At 46.2% G+C, this 15,286-nt stretch overlaps 1 protein-coding gene across 2 annotated transcripts in view; it reads left to right on the top strand.

Moving 5' to 3' along the window:
* otofa (otoferlin a) overlaps nt 1-15,286 on the top strand; it is a 480,240-nt gene that overhangs the window by 430,147 nt on the left and 34,807 nt on the right. For both annotated transcript variants that reach the window (XM_041188008.1, XM_041188007.1), the window contains exon 43: nt 5,288-5,386. In XM_041188008.1, coding sequence (XP_041043942.1) covers nt 5,288-5,386 — 99 coding nt within the window. The remainder of the gene's footprint in view (nt 1-5,287; nt 5,387-15,286) is intronic.

Consider the following 15,286-nt stretch of genomic DNA (forward strand, 5'->3'; position numbering starts at 1 on the left):
TCTACCGGTGTCTTTTAGCTGCCCACATGTACAGAAGGTGCTGTCAGCTGCAGAAACTTGAGCTCCGGGTTTCAGAGCTCGAGCAGCAGCTGGAGTCACTGTGGTGCATCCGCGAGGCTGAGAGCTATGTGGATAGCACGTTCAGAGAGATGGTCGCACTGCAGCTTAAGGGCCTGGAGACAGAGAGGGAATGGGTGACCATCAGGCAATCCGAGAGAAGTAGGCAGGCAGTGCAGGAGCCCCCTGGGGTCCCACTCACAAATCAGTTTTCCATCTCGGAAGCTGGTGAGGGTGCTGGTTCCTCAGAGGAGTGCAGTCAGAGTCAAGTTGGTGGCACCACGAGCTGCTCGGCTGTACACAAAGGGAGGAAGAAGAAATGAAGAGCTGTAGTTATAGGGGACTCATTGGTTAGGGGAGCAGACAGGCATTTCTGTGGCCTTAGATGTGACTCCAGGATGTTGCTTCCCTGGTGCCAGGGTTAAAGATGCCACAGAGTGGCTGCAAGACATTCTTTATGGGGAGCGGGGTCAGCCAGAGGTCATGGTCTACATTGATATCAATGACTTAAGTAGGAAGGGGGATGTAGCCCTGAAATCAGAATTTAGAGAGCTAGGTAGAAAATTAACAAGCAGGACCTCAAAAGTAGTAATCTCCAGATTACTCCCAGTGCCATGTGCCAGTGAGTACAGAAATAGGAGGATAAGGAATATGACTGCGTGGCTGGAAAGATGATGGAGGAGGGAGGGCTTTAGATTCCTGGGGCACTGGGACTGGCTCTGGGAGGGATGGCACCTGTACAATCTAGATGGGTTGCACCTGAACAGAGCCCGGACTGAGTTCCTTGTGGGCCATTTTGCTAATGCTGTTGGGAGGGCTTTGAACTGACTCGGTAGGGTGTGGGACCCAAGAAAAAATATTAGCGAGGAATACCAGGGTACACAAAATATTGGGAGGGACAGATAGCACTAGTACAGAGGATAGTAGCTTAATAGGTAAAGTCGGGGCAAGGGAGAAAGTGACAAAATCTAAATCAGGGTTACTCTACATGTATGTGAATGCACGGAGTATAGTAAATAAGATTGGGGAGTTACAGGTGCAGATTGTCATGTAGAAATATGATATTGTGGCGATAACAGAGACCTGTCTCAAGGAAGGGCAGAGCTGGGTGTTAAATATTCCCGGGTACAAGGCGTTCAGAAGAGATAGGAAAGGAGGAGGGGTGGCAGTATTGGTTAAGGAGAGCATTGCGGAGCTGGAGAAAGGGGATGTCCCAGAGGGTTCAAGGACAGAATCAATTTGGCTCGAGCTAAAGAGCAAAAAGGGCACAATTACAGTGCTCAGTGTAGTCTATAGACTGCCAACTAGTGAGAAGGGTGTAGAAGAACAAATCTGCAGGGAAATTACACAGAGGTGCAGGCATTATAAAGTAGTTATAGTGTTGGGGGAGGGCTTTAATTACCTGAATGTAGACTGGGACAGTGATAGTGTAAAGGACGGAGAGAGGCAATCGTTCCTAGATTGTGCTCAGCAGAACTTTCTACAGCATTATGTGTCCAATCCAACAAGAAAAGACGCACTCTGTTTGGTTTTTGGAAATGAGGATGACCAAGTAGATCAAGTGTCAGTGGGGGTACATTTAGGAGACAGGGATCATTGTATCGTACGTTTTAGGATGATGATAGAAAAGGACGATTGGCAATCCAGAGTAAGAATAATTAACTGGACAAGAGCCAATTTCAATGGGGCAAGAACGGAGCTGGGCCAGATAGACTGGAATGAAAGATTGGCAGGAAAAACTGTAGCTGAAAAATGGGCCACCTTCAAAAAAGAATTGGTTCGGGTACAGTCAAGGTATATTACATTGAAAGGGAAAGGTAGGGCAAACAAATCCAGAGGTCCCTGGATGAAAAAGGAGATTGAAATTAAAATAAAGAAGAAAAAGTGCGCTTATGTCAGGTAGAAAATACAATTGAGAACCAAGAGGAATACAAAAGGTTGAGAGGGGAGGTGAAAAAGCATATTAGAGAGGCGAAGAGGGATTATGAGAAAAGACTGGCAGCCAACATAAAGGGGAATCCCAAAGTCTTCCTTTTACTATTTATATGTTTATCGGTGGTAAAAGGAGGACTAGGGCCGACTGAGGCCTAAAAGGAATTTACACATGGACGAAGGGGCCATGGCTGAGGTATTAAATGAACACTTTGCATCCGTCTTTACCAAGGAGGTAGATGCTACCCAGACCATGGTGACAGACAAGGAAACTCTGTCACTAGAAGGGTTCAGAATTGACAAGGAGAAGTGATGGATAGACTGTCGTTACATAAAGTTGACAAGACACAAGGACCAGATGAGATGCATCCAAGAATATTGAAGGAAGTGAGAGTAGAAATTTCAGGGGTACTAACCATAATCTTTCAGTCTTCCCTAGACTCAGGGGAGGTGCCAGATGACTGGAGAATTGCAAACATTACACCCTTGTTCAAAAAAGGTTGCAAGGATAAGCCCAGCAATTACAGACCAGTCAGTTTAACTTCAGTGGTGGGCAAGATTCTAGAAACAATTATTTGGGATAGAATTAGCAGTCATATGGAAAAAAAAGGTTGATAGCAAAGAGCCAGCATGGATTTCTAAAGGGGAAATTGTGTTTAATTAAATTGCTGGAGTTTTTTGAAGAGGTGACAGGAAAGGTTGATGAGGGTAATGCTATTGATGTGGTGTACATGGACTTTCAAAAGGCATTTGATACAGTGCCACACAACAGACTTGTGAGAAAAGTTATTGTTCATGGAATAAAAGGGACAGTAGCAACATGGATACAATATTGGCTGAAAAATAGGAAGCAGAGAATAACGGTCAATGGATATTTTTCGGGCTAGAGGAAGGTTTGTAGTGGAGTTCCCCAGGGGTTGGTATTGGGACCCTTGCTTTTCTTGATATATATTAATGATCTAGATTTGGATCTAGATCTAGATCCTGGGGACAATTTCAAAGCTTGCAGATGACAAGAAGCTTAGGAGTATTGTGAACTGTGAGGAGAACGGTATGGAACTTCAAGAGGACATTGACAAGTTGGTGGAGTGGTCAAATAGGTGGCAGATGAAGTTCAATGCAGAGAAGTGTATGGTGATGCATTTTGGTAGGAAGAACATGGAAGAAGAAGGTAGGAAGAAGGAAGAAGATAACATAAAATAAGGGGTGAAATTTTGAAGGGGGTGCAGCAGCAGAAAGACTTGGGTGTATATGTGCATAGATCATTGAAAGTGGCAAGACAAGCGGAGAGGACAGTTAATAAAGCATATATCCTGGGCTTTATTAATAGGGGCATAGAGTACAAGAGTAGGGAGGCTATGCTGAATTTATATAAGATACTCGTTAGACCTCAGCTGGAGTATTGTGTACAGTTCTGGGCAACACATTATAAAAAAAATGTGAACACACTGGAGACAATGCAAAAGAGGTTTACAAGAATGATTCCAGGGATGAGAAACTTCAGTGATGAGGACAGATTGGAGAGGTTGAGAGTGTTCTCCTTGGAGAGAAGAAGGCTAAGAGGAGATTTGATAGAGATGTTCAAAATCATGAGGGGGCTGGACAGAGTAGATAGGGAGAAGCTGTTCCTGCTTGTAAAAGGATCATGAACAAGAGGGCACAGATTTAAAGTGATTTGCAAAAGAAACAAATGTGAGATGAGAAAAAACTTTTTCACACAGCAAGTGGTTCGGGTCTGGAATGCACTGCCTGGAAGTGTGGTGGAGGCAGATTCAATCAAGGCATTCAGGAGGGCATTAGATGATTATTTGAATAGAAACAATGTGCAAGGATACAGGGAAAAGGCAGGGCTATGGCACTAGGTCATAATGCTGATTTGGAGAGCTGGTGCAGACATGATGGACTGAATGGCCTCCTGTGCCGTTAAAATTCTGTGATTCTGTGAAACTTCTATCCACTGGATCTAAATATATGGTAAAATATTGTCTGTGTCTCAGGGACTAAATTTGCTTGAAGGAATCATAAGCAAATGAACTTAGAGAATGATCCTGTTGGTGTGCTATCTTCATTTTAAGGACTCTCATTTGGGGGTGGGTGAGGGGGTTGAAGAGGAAATGCAGATAAGTGTACATTCTGATATAGCTGTTACAGAGGAATGAAATGAATTATAATCCATTATAGTATTCAATTTACATCCATTTCTATAATGTGTTTTCGACTACCTGGAACATTGACTTTCCAGAGACTGGGAAATGTTTTTCTCCACTGGAATTGATGAACTTCAGTGAGCACCCATGTCCTCAGGATCTTTCCTTACATTCTGAGCTGGTTTAAAAGATCACTTTGCATTTCTAGAGAGTGAAGTTCAACTCCACTTCAAGAATGTACAATCATCCATTCCTAGCAACCGAAGTTCAAGAAAAGTCAGTTTATGGTAATTGAGTGTTCAGTACCTGGGTGCTGGTATCAATCCATATTCAGTCAGTGTCACACTCAATCCTTATTAATATATTTTATATGAGGAATTTTCAATCTGTAGCTCCACCAATCACTTTTCTATGGTTTGATTTGTAGTTGCAGTGTGGAGACATTTACTTGCATATAGTTTCTAACAAAAAGACGAAAAAACACTAAAATATTTCAAATTTCCAAGTATTGGAGTAACGTCAAGACTATTTTTCAAGCAGTATAGATAATCTCTGCTCTTTAATTCTTCACTGATACTTTATTGCTTTAAATATGACTTCCTTTATTTTATCAAAGCCTCACCCACCGCGTTCAATAAAACTAGACTGGGGACTCAACATTCCTATGTATTGATTGGTTTGTTCTGGTAACTGCTGAACAACGAAGTAACTAAAATATTAAAGTTTAATGTTGATGCTTTAATGTTGATGTAACTGTAAAAGTACCAATGAAACAAATGATCAATTTTACTGTTATTGCCTGCTTCCTGTGCTTTCATGTTTAAGTTTTTTCTGTTGCTGTGAAGCCCAATAAATAGAGTAGTTCAGTACTGTAAGAAAGTGGTATAAGAAATCGATAACGAATACACTTTAGAGGCACTTTGATAACGTTTTTGTAGCACACCCTATTTCAGTTTCAAAATTTGTTTTTTATTCCTTTGGCTACTTCCCTGCAAGAAACCCATCAACAGTTTTTATTTGCAATGAAAACAATAGAATCACTGTTGCGTGTGCCAAGTTAACACTGACTGGAGAGAATGCAAAAGGTGTGTTATGCATTCAGTATTATTTGTGCCTCAGCATCTCACCTTGTCTTCCTTCCTCCTTGCCAGATATGAGCTTAGAGTGATAGTTTGGAATACAGATGAGGTTATCTTGGAAGACGATGATTACTTCACTGGAGAGAAATCTAGTGACATTTTTGTCAGGGGGTATGTACAACTGTGTGACCTGTGTTGGGGTTGTGAAGTGTTTTTTTTTCTAATTCCTCTTTGTTTGTTGTTAACCAGTTATGAACTGCGTGTTATTATTTGGAACACTGATGACGTTGTTCTTGAAGATGATGCTTTCATGACAGGAGAGAAGATGTCAGACATCTATGTCAGGGGGTAATGATACCATTGCACGGCTCATTCCCCTCTATGCTGAGCAATCATTCATAACTCATCTTACATTTCTGTAACAAAGTTATTAGCAATTGCATTTAACTGCATTTCAAATCCATACCAAACATATTTCTGGTTCCTTTCACAATTTTTTTGAAGTACAATGCAATATCCTGCATGAAGAAAAATTATGAAATAGCCCTTTAAAACCAAAAATGTTGTTTGGAAATCATTCTTGTAAAACCCAGCAACAATCTGAATAGTTCTAGCTTTTTGATTGAGTAATTGGCTTAGAATTGGGAATCAGATTTGATGCATGACCAACCAGCCACAGCTCCAACCCAAGAACATAACATGTGGAGTAAAAAGCATTATTTGGCTCATTAAGTTTGCAGATAACTGTCGTGGATTCTATCCTATGTATTTAGACTTCCCAGGGTGATGAAATACCATGGGTGAAATGGTTTCTCTAAACCCTTAGAATCGAAGAGGTTTACAGTATAGAAGAAGACCATTAAGTTCTTTATACTCATGTCAGTGCTTTGTTAGGATAATCTAAAACAAATCACTGCTTTACTTTTTACTCATAGCTCTGTATCATCCACTATTTCAAATGTTTATTTTAAAAGATGAAGGCCAAGTGGTTATGGTACTGGGTTTGTAACCCCAAGATCAAGAGTTCAAATCTCACAATGGCAAACTATGAAAAAACAATGTAACTTCATCTGAATAGGAACAGATGGAAATGTGTTTGTACTCGAAAGAGTTACATCTTAAAATGCTATCAACTGTAGCTCAGTGAGCAAGCACTCTAGCTTCTGAAGTAGAAGGTAGTGGGTTCAAACCACACCCTGGAGTCTTAGGCTTAGAATCTATATTGGCTTGGCCTAAAAAGCCAAGTGGTTATGGTACTGGGCTTGTAACCCCAAGATCAAGAGTTCAAATCTCACAATGGCAAACTATGTAACTTCACCTGAAACAGATGGAAACATGTTTGTACTCAAAATATAATAAATACAGCAAAAGGATCCTTTCCTAAACACAAACTGTGTTTAATGATAAAATAAGACAGCAAATGTGAACTTACAAACTGTTTGATTAAAATTCAAAATGGAATTGTTAGATGTTAAGAAATTGCTCCCAATTTCTCTTGCACTGTCTGGTGACAATTTTAAATTGATGACCCCTTGTCATTGACTCCTCAAGCGAAGGAACTAGTCTTTCCCTATTCTCTCTATCAACAATTTCATAATTTAAAAGAAACCCCCTAACCCCATTAAATTTCCTGTAATTCAGTGGTCCCAGTCCCACAAGTCTCTCCTCATAATTAAAGCTGCTCATCTCTGGTATTGTACTGTTGCTGTATATAGCCCAAGGCGATAATGCTGGCTCTATAATGAGCTCTAAAAGGCACACTGCTCTAACTCTGGCCTGACTCTTTGGCTCTTTAGCGTTGAACTCTAGGCCCCCCCATTTATTAACGTAATAGGCTTCACTGGGCTGCATTCACACATGCAGTTCAAGGTCTCTCCTCTGAGTTTATTCCATCCCTTGGGAGGAATTTGGCTCACGACATCATCGCGCACTCGCACGAGATTTCACTCAGCAGGCGCATGCAGCAGCCGGAAACGCGCCCGCTGACAATTAAGTGGATAATTAAGCCCATTAACGGCGCAATTAACCACGGTTATTCATGGCCCGTCCAACCTTACAGTTGGCGGATGGGCCAATCGGCCAGGCGGCCTTTACACTTTTGATGGAACCTCGTCCAAGGGCCGGATGAAATCTCCGTTAGGAGATGAAATAAAAAGAAATATCTAGGGACTGTTTTTTTTGAGGTATGCTTCCGGGTGCTTGATTGTGCCGCGTGGAAGTTTTTTTGCAGCTTCTTTGTGCTTTATTTTATTATTTGGAGGTCTGGAGCTCCCTGAGCTGTCTGCCTTTAGGGAGCTCTCTCGAAGCGCACACCACCCACACCCGCGATGATGTCATCGCCCACCCTCTCCCTGCCCCCCACCCCCACCCCAGGAACGCTGAGCTTTTCAGCGCAGGTTTCAGGCTGGCTAGCTGTTAATTGGCCAGCCAGCGTCCCATCACGGTTTCCTGACTCCCGGGTCTGCCAATCACTCACGCCCGACAAGGGAAACTTCAGGCCCTTGTTTCTCCTGCCAAGTCACATCACAGCACACCTCGCATTAAATTCCATCTACCACCTGTCTGCCCATTATACGAATTCTCATGAGGTATTTTACAATCCTCCTCATTGTTTGTGAAACTCTCTAGTTTTGCGTCATCGGCAAACACAGAAACAGACAATAGGAGCAGGAGTAGGTCATTCGGACCCACCAAACCTGCTGCACCATTCAGTATGATCATGGCTGATCCTCTATCTCAACACCGTACTCCCGCTCTCTCCCCATACCCCTTGACGCCTTTAGAGTCCAGAAATCTGTTTCATTCTTAAATGTATCCAGTGACTTGACCTCCACAGCCTCCTGTGGTACAGAATTCCACAGGTTCACCACCCTCTGAGTGACGAGGTTTCTCCTCATCTCAGTGCCAAATGGCCTACCCCATACCCTGAGATTGTGACCCCTTGTTCTAGGCCCCCAAAACTGTGCTCACTGGACCTGGAACAAAAGTGGATCTAGCACTGACGCTGGACCACACTGGGCGGAATCATCCTAGATCTGCAATAAGTGGGGTAGCGGCCGGGAAAAGGACATTTTACCCGGTAGCCACAATAGCAGCTTTTCGCACTGTATCGTCCCATTCCCGGCACATCCTGCCTCATTAATTATGCAGCCACGGGGAACAAACCAGATTGCTGGCAGCCCACTTCATGTCTTCAGACCAGGACAGCTCCAGGTGACAGACGGCCCCGAAAACAAATAAGGCAGCAGCCCCCCAAATTCAGTGCCGCCTCTTTGGGGCGCCCGCTGGGTGCAGTGGAAGGTCCCCGCAATGCCCTCTACTCCCACTCTGGCCGCAGGAGGTCCACAAAAGTCACCAATCTGGCCGGGGAGGCGCTGGCAGCGGTGGTCAGTGCCACCAGTGTACAGAGGAGGTCAGCCATCCAGTGCAGGAAGAAGACGCACAGTCTCATCCGTTCCACCAGGGTAAGTCAACCACCTCGCCCCTCTCAACTCACACACTCACAATCCCATCACACCTCAACGGACAACCCCACTAACTCTCACACACACACCCTCACATCTCCATCAGGCTCATATCTTTTGAAGCTCACGTCCTCATCCTGTCCATATCTCCGCTCACCACACAAACATTCCCCTCAGTGCCATGCGTCCTGCTCACACTCTCCCCATCTGTTTTCATGCAGGAGAAGCCTGCTCACATCAGCAGGGAGAGGTCCCAGATCACGGTTGAATGGCCCACGTTAGACTCCTCACTCACTTTGAGGATTTTGCCATCGCGCTGACTGAAGACGTGGACCGTGCCTGCGGTGACGGGGAGATCGGCGGTGAACACCCTCGTGAGGATCCTGCACCACATCAGCCCTTTCTCAATGCAACTGTGAATGCTCTCTCTCCTGCTTTTGACTCTGCTGCCAGGCACTAATTATCTCCACTTTGGTTCACAGGGAGCTCTGCCAAGTGACCAACACCCTCAGCCAGCCAGTCCCTCAGCTCCATCCAGGTCTTCACCTCCAGCCAAAGGACACCTCCTCCATTGATGAGCTGGAAATAAGCAGCCTAAAAGACCCATCACAGCGCTTACCCACATCCTACACCAACGCAGAGACACACACATTGGTGGGACCTGGATCTAGAGCAGGCTTGGGTTCAGAGCCTGGTGGTCACCACACGGGCATGTGTCCACAGCAGGAGGAGGCAGGTTCAGCCGAGCTCCCCAGCACTCGGAGGACTGCTGGGGAAGAGGAATCTGCGAGGTCTGAGCCAGATGATGAGCCTCTAGATTCAGCCTTCCAACTCATCCTGGAGAGTCAGCAGAAGGCAGGGGAACATCACGTAGAGCTGTTGGAATCCCTCAACAGCATGGCATATGAGTTGGAGGAGTGCGTCTGCTTGCTTTCTGATGAAGTGATATCCATATGTGGGTGCATGGAGGTCTCCATGGGAAAGATGGCGGACGCCAAGGAGACCCTGGTCCAGCAGAGCGCAGAGATGCGCGCAGACCTACACTCGATCCTGGTAGCCAGGGATGAGTTCCTGCAGTGGCAACGTGAGAGGGAAACAGGGCACCCAGACGTCCCTCCAATGCTCCTTCCCCGGCCCTTGGGCACCCAAAGGGAGGAGGAGCGGCAGCTGGTCACCACTAGGTCACCCATTCAGGAATCTGAGGCTGTCCTCTCCCTCCGAGTCCCCTTTGCCTCTGAGCCCCTCAACCTCGTCCTCTCGTCACCGCAGACAGAGCAGCGGGCTCACAGGAGGACAGCCAAAGTGAGCCGGGGACCTCAAGGCCTCTACTCTCCAAAGGACCCACGCCAAAGTCATCAGAGCCATTGCACAGGCTGTCTCCAAACCTCATGCGGATGTCAGGGCAGCACCTAGAAGAAGTGGTAGACCTAGAAAAGTTAAGAATTTCTGATCACAAGTGGTTGCACAGGTGAACACACTTTACAATCTGAAGATATATTCACTTTCACTGAATAATGTGTAATGGTGTCTTGCAGCTTCATTTACAGGCTTTGTGAGTCCTCCCCCTGCACCTCCCCTCCCCAAACCGCAGCCGGACCAAGAGTGATTCTGGAGAGAGAAATGTGTATGTGTCAGGGCCTTTCGGAGTCTCGTGCAAGCACTCTCCCACATGAGCAGAGCCTTCCTCCACAACACTCATCCCAATGTCCCGAGCGTTTTCAATGCTGCCTGCTGGGATTCTCTTTCAGCTGTCTATCTGAGCCTGAACTGCACCTCCACCCACCCACTGATCAAACTCCCATGCAGCACCTGTGCCCGCCCAACACGAGGCTCCGCCCATTTCCAATTTGAGGGAAATTGTAGTCGTCACGTTTCTATTCCGCTTCCCCCTCCCCCAGTCACCTATGTCCTTCTCCCATCACTGTTGACCACACCCCTCCCAACATCACCTTCCACCTTCCCACCATCACCTTCCAATCAGAACCTTTATCTTTCCAGGATGTCCAGGTGAACGTGTACGTTCCCTACATTCCTGAGAACCCCACCCCCATCCTCAATGACCTCCTCGAACTCCTCCCAATCCCAAGGTTCTGTGTCTGCCTCCGAGTCCCAACAACCACCCCCAGGTATACCTTCCTCTCCCACTCACAACTAGAGCTTCTTCGCCCCTCCCCCCTTCACCAGTCATCCTTAGCAGCCCATGTCCAAGACCGTGATGTTCCGAAGCAGACCTGAGACATCAATAGAGGCCCCCCACCTTTCGAGAGCTGCTTCATGGTGAAGCCATGTCCATGGGAATGAGCCCAGCATGCGATGCATGTGTTCGTCCAGGTCCGGCAGCTCTGGGTTCCAGCATCATCTGCTCCTCGGATGTCAGCGATCTGAGCAAGGCCCTAACAGTATGTCCCCTACTCCTGCATGTCACACTTGCCAGTTGTGTTGTGGGTTGGTGAGTTTTTCTGCCGGTATAACGGTAAGTCCGGTGTGGGGGGGACAATCCCGGTTGAGCCCTACTTTGGATCCCATTAGCGGGCCGCCAGTGGGATTGGCATTCCACCATGGTGGACACCATCGGATGATCCGCTGTTCTTTCACTCCAGTGTGAAGCCGATTTTTGACCTTCTCCCCCATCACAACCGGCCATGACAGCAAATGCCAATGGAGCCAGAAAATTTCAGTCATTATTTACAATCTTTCACCAGTCCTTTGTTTCCTGTCAACTTTCTATTCATGTTACCATAGTTACTCTTGTACTTTATTTTTTATTATAGGTTTCCTATCATGCACCTTATCAAATGGAGACCTCCCATCTTCCAATGGGAGGCGGTAGTGTACTGGTATTGTCACTGGACTAGTAATCCAGAGATCCAAGGTAATGGTCTGGGAATCTGGGCTTGAATCCCACCACAGCAGATGGTGGAATTTGAATTCAATAAAAATCTGGAATTAAAAGTCTAATGATGACCAAGAGGGGCATTACTTAGCTTACCTGCTCTGACCCACAGCAGTGTGGTTGACTCTTAAATGCCCTCTGAAATTGCCTAGTGAGCCATTGTATCCAACTAAGTCACAAAAAGGAATGAAACCAGAAGAACTATCCAGCATCGACCTAGGCACCAGAACCGACAATGGCAAACCCAGCACTGTCAACCCTGGAAAGTCCTCCTTACCAACACTGGGGGCTAGTGCCAAAATTGGGAGAGCTGTCCCACAGACTAGTCAAGCACCAGCCTGACATAGTCATCCTCACAGAATCATACTTTACAGATAATGTCCCAGACACCACCATCACCAACCCTGGGCAGACACAGCAGAGGTGGCAGCACAGTGGGATACAGTCAGAAGGGAGTTGCCCTGGGAGTCCTCAACATTGACTCTGGACCCCATGAAGTCTCATGGCATCAGGTCAAACATGGACAATGGAACGCCCTGCTGATTACCACGTACCAACGCCCCATACCCCTCCCCACCCCCTCCACCCCCCCACCCCCAGCTGCTGAATCAGTATTCCACCATTTGGAGGAAGCACTGAGGGCAGCAAGGGCAGGATGTACTCTGGGTGGAGGACTTCAATGTCCATCATCAAGAATAGCTTGGTAGTACCACCACAGGCCGAGCTGGCCGAGTCCTAAAGGACATAGCTGCTAGACTGGGTCTGCAGCAGGTGGTGAGGGAACTACCAAGAGGGAAAATCATACTTGACCTCATCCTCACCAACCTGCCTATCGCATATGCATCTGTCCATGACAGTATCGGTGGGTGTGACCGCAGCTCGGTCCTTGTGGAGACAAAGTTCCACCTTCACATTGACGATACCCTCCATTGTGTTGTGTGGCACTACCGCCATGTTAAATGGGATAGATTTCGAACAGATCTAGCAACTCAAGACTGGGCATCCATGAGGCACTGTGGGCCATCAGCAGCAACCGAATTGTACTCGAACACAATCTGTAACCTCATGGTCTCTATCATTCCTCCAACTCCCCGACTCTACTATTACCATCAAGCCAGGGGATCAACCCTGGTTCAATGAAGAGTGCAGGAAGACATGCCAGGAGCAGCACCAGGCACACCTAAAAATGAGGTGTCAACCTGGTGAAGCTACAACACAGGATTACTTATGTGCAAAACACTATAAGCAGCAGTTGTTAGACAGAGCTAGGCTATTCCACAACCAACGGATCAGATCTAAGCTCTGCAGTCCTGCCACATCCAGTCGTGAATGGTGGTGGACAATTAAACAACTCACTGGAGGAGGAGGAGGTTGCACAAATATCTGCATCCTCAATGATGAGGGAGCCCAGCGCATCAGTGCAAAAGATAATGCTGAAGCATTCACAACAATCTTCAGCCAGAAGTGCCGAGTCAATGATCCATCTTGGCCTCCTCTTGAGGTCCCCAGCATCATAAATGCCAGTCTTCAGCCAGCTCGATTCACTCCACCTGATATCAAGAAACAGCTGAAGGCAGTGGGTACTGCAAAGGCTATGGGCCCTGACAATATTTCAGCAATAGTACTGAAGACTTGTACTCCAGAACTTGCTGCACCCCTAGCCAAGCTGCTCCAGTACAGCTACAACACATCTACACAGCAATGTGAAAAATTGTCCAGGTATGTCCTGTACATACAAAGCAGGACAAATCCAACCCGGCCAATTACCACCCCATCAGTCTACTCTTGATCAGAAGTAAAGCGATGGAAGGAGTAATCAACAGTGCTATCAGGTGCTCACCGGTTCCCAGTTTGGGTTCTGCCAGGGCCACTCAACTCCTGACTTCATTATAGCCTTGGTTCAAACATGGACAAAAGAGCTGAACTCCTGAGGTGAGGTGACAGTGACTACTCTTGAAATCAAGGTTGCACTTAACCGAGTGTGGTATCAAGGAGCCCAAGAAAAACTGGAGTCAATGAGAATCGGGGGAAGAATTTCCGCTGGTTGAAGTCATACCTAGCATAAAGGAAGATGGTTGTGGTTGTTGGAGGTCAATCATCTCAGTTCCAGGACATCACTGCAGGAGTTCCTCAGGGTAGTGTCCCAGGCCCAAACATCTTCAGCTGCTTCATCAATGACCTTCCTTCCATCGTAAGGTCAGAAGTGGGGATGTTCACTAATGATTGCACAATGTTTAGCACCATTCGCTACTCCTTAGATACTGAAGCAGTTCATGTCCAAATGCAGCAAGACATGGACAATATCCAGGCTTGGGCTGACAAGTGGCAAGTAACATTCGTGCCACACAAGTGCCAGGCAATGACCATCTCCAACAAGAGAGAATCTAACCATCGCCCCTTGACATTCAATTACATTACCATTGCTGAATCCCCCACTATCAACATCCTAGGGCTTACCATTGACCAGAAACAAGCCATATAAATACTGTGGCTACAAGTGCAGATAAGAGGTGAGGAATCCTATGACAAGTATCTGGAAATCTTGCAATCCTCACGTCCTGACTCCCAAAGCCTGTCCACATCTACAAGGCACAAGTCAGGAGTGTGGTGGAATATTCCCCACTTGCCTGGATGAGTGCAGCTCCCACAACACTCAAGAAGCTTGACACCATCCAGGAAGAAGCAGCCCGCTTGATTGGCACCCCATCCATAAACATTCACTCCCCCCACCACCAACGAATAATCGCAGCAGGGCGTACCACCTACAAGATACACTGCAGGAACTCACCAAGGCTCCTCAGGCAGCACCTTCCAAACCCACGACCGCTACCATCTAGAAGGTCAAAGGCAGCAGACACATGGGAACACCACCACCTGGAAGTTCCCCTCCAAGCAACTCACCACCCTGACATGGAAATATATCGCCATTCATTCACTGTCGCTGGGTCAAAATCCTGGAACTCCTTCCTTAACAGCACTGTGGGTGTACCTACACTACATGGACTGCAGAAGGCAGTTCACTGCCACCTTCTCAAGGGCATCTAGGGGTGGGCAATAAGTGCTGGCCTGGCCAGTGATGCCCACATCTCATAAATGGATTTTTTTTTAAATGCATTAGTGTATGCCTATTCACGTATGCAAATTATCATTGGAGAAGAATGTTTAATTCCTATCAAAGTAGCCTTCCACAGTCTTTGAATGTGGTTCAATTTAAAAATTCTCTCCTCACCCTACCTTACTGTTCATTATCTGACTTGCACAGCAGGCGTCAAGTTGTATAGAAGGTACTAAATGAGCTGAGTTTAAATTTGTTTCAGCTAAGTGCTCTAATAGGATGCTTTATGTATCATTCTCTGGAACATTCTCTGGGTCTGTAACTGTAGAACCCTACAAGTCTAGATTGATCTCCTGATTGATCCCCTGCCCTTGATGGGGCTTTTATTATATTTTGCTTGATGTTGGAAGACTGTTAAGGTGTCCATGGATTATCAGACATTCTCAATTGGCACAGATCCTCTCGTCGCCTCGGTGAAGATGTCTCCATTCATAACCATATCAGAGATAATCTTCAATGTATAAATAAGATCATGAATAAAACATTGGCATGAACAGGGCTGAAACCTAAATGATTGATACTTAGCTAACTCAAGTCAGTGGGCTTAAGCACAAAGGCAGACTGCACAAATCTTGAAAGCTTATCGACAAAAAAACTAC

The sequence above is a fragment of the Carcharodon carcharias genome, chromosome 5, assembly GCF_017639515.1.
Source record: "Carcharodon carcharias isolate sCarCar2 chromosome 5, sCarCar2.pri, whole genome shotgun sequence".
Classification (NCBI taxonomy): domain Eukaryota; kingdom Metazoa; phylum Chordata; class Chondrichthyes; order Lamniformes; family Lamnidae; genus Carcharodon; species Carcharodon carcharias.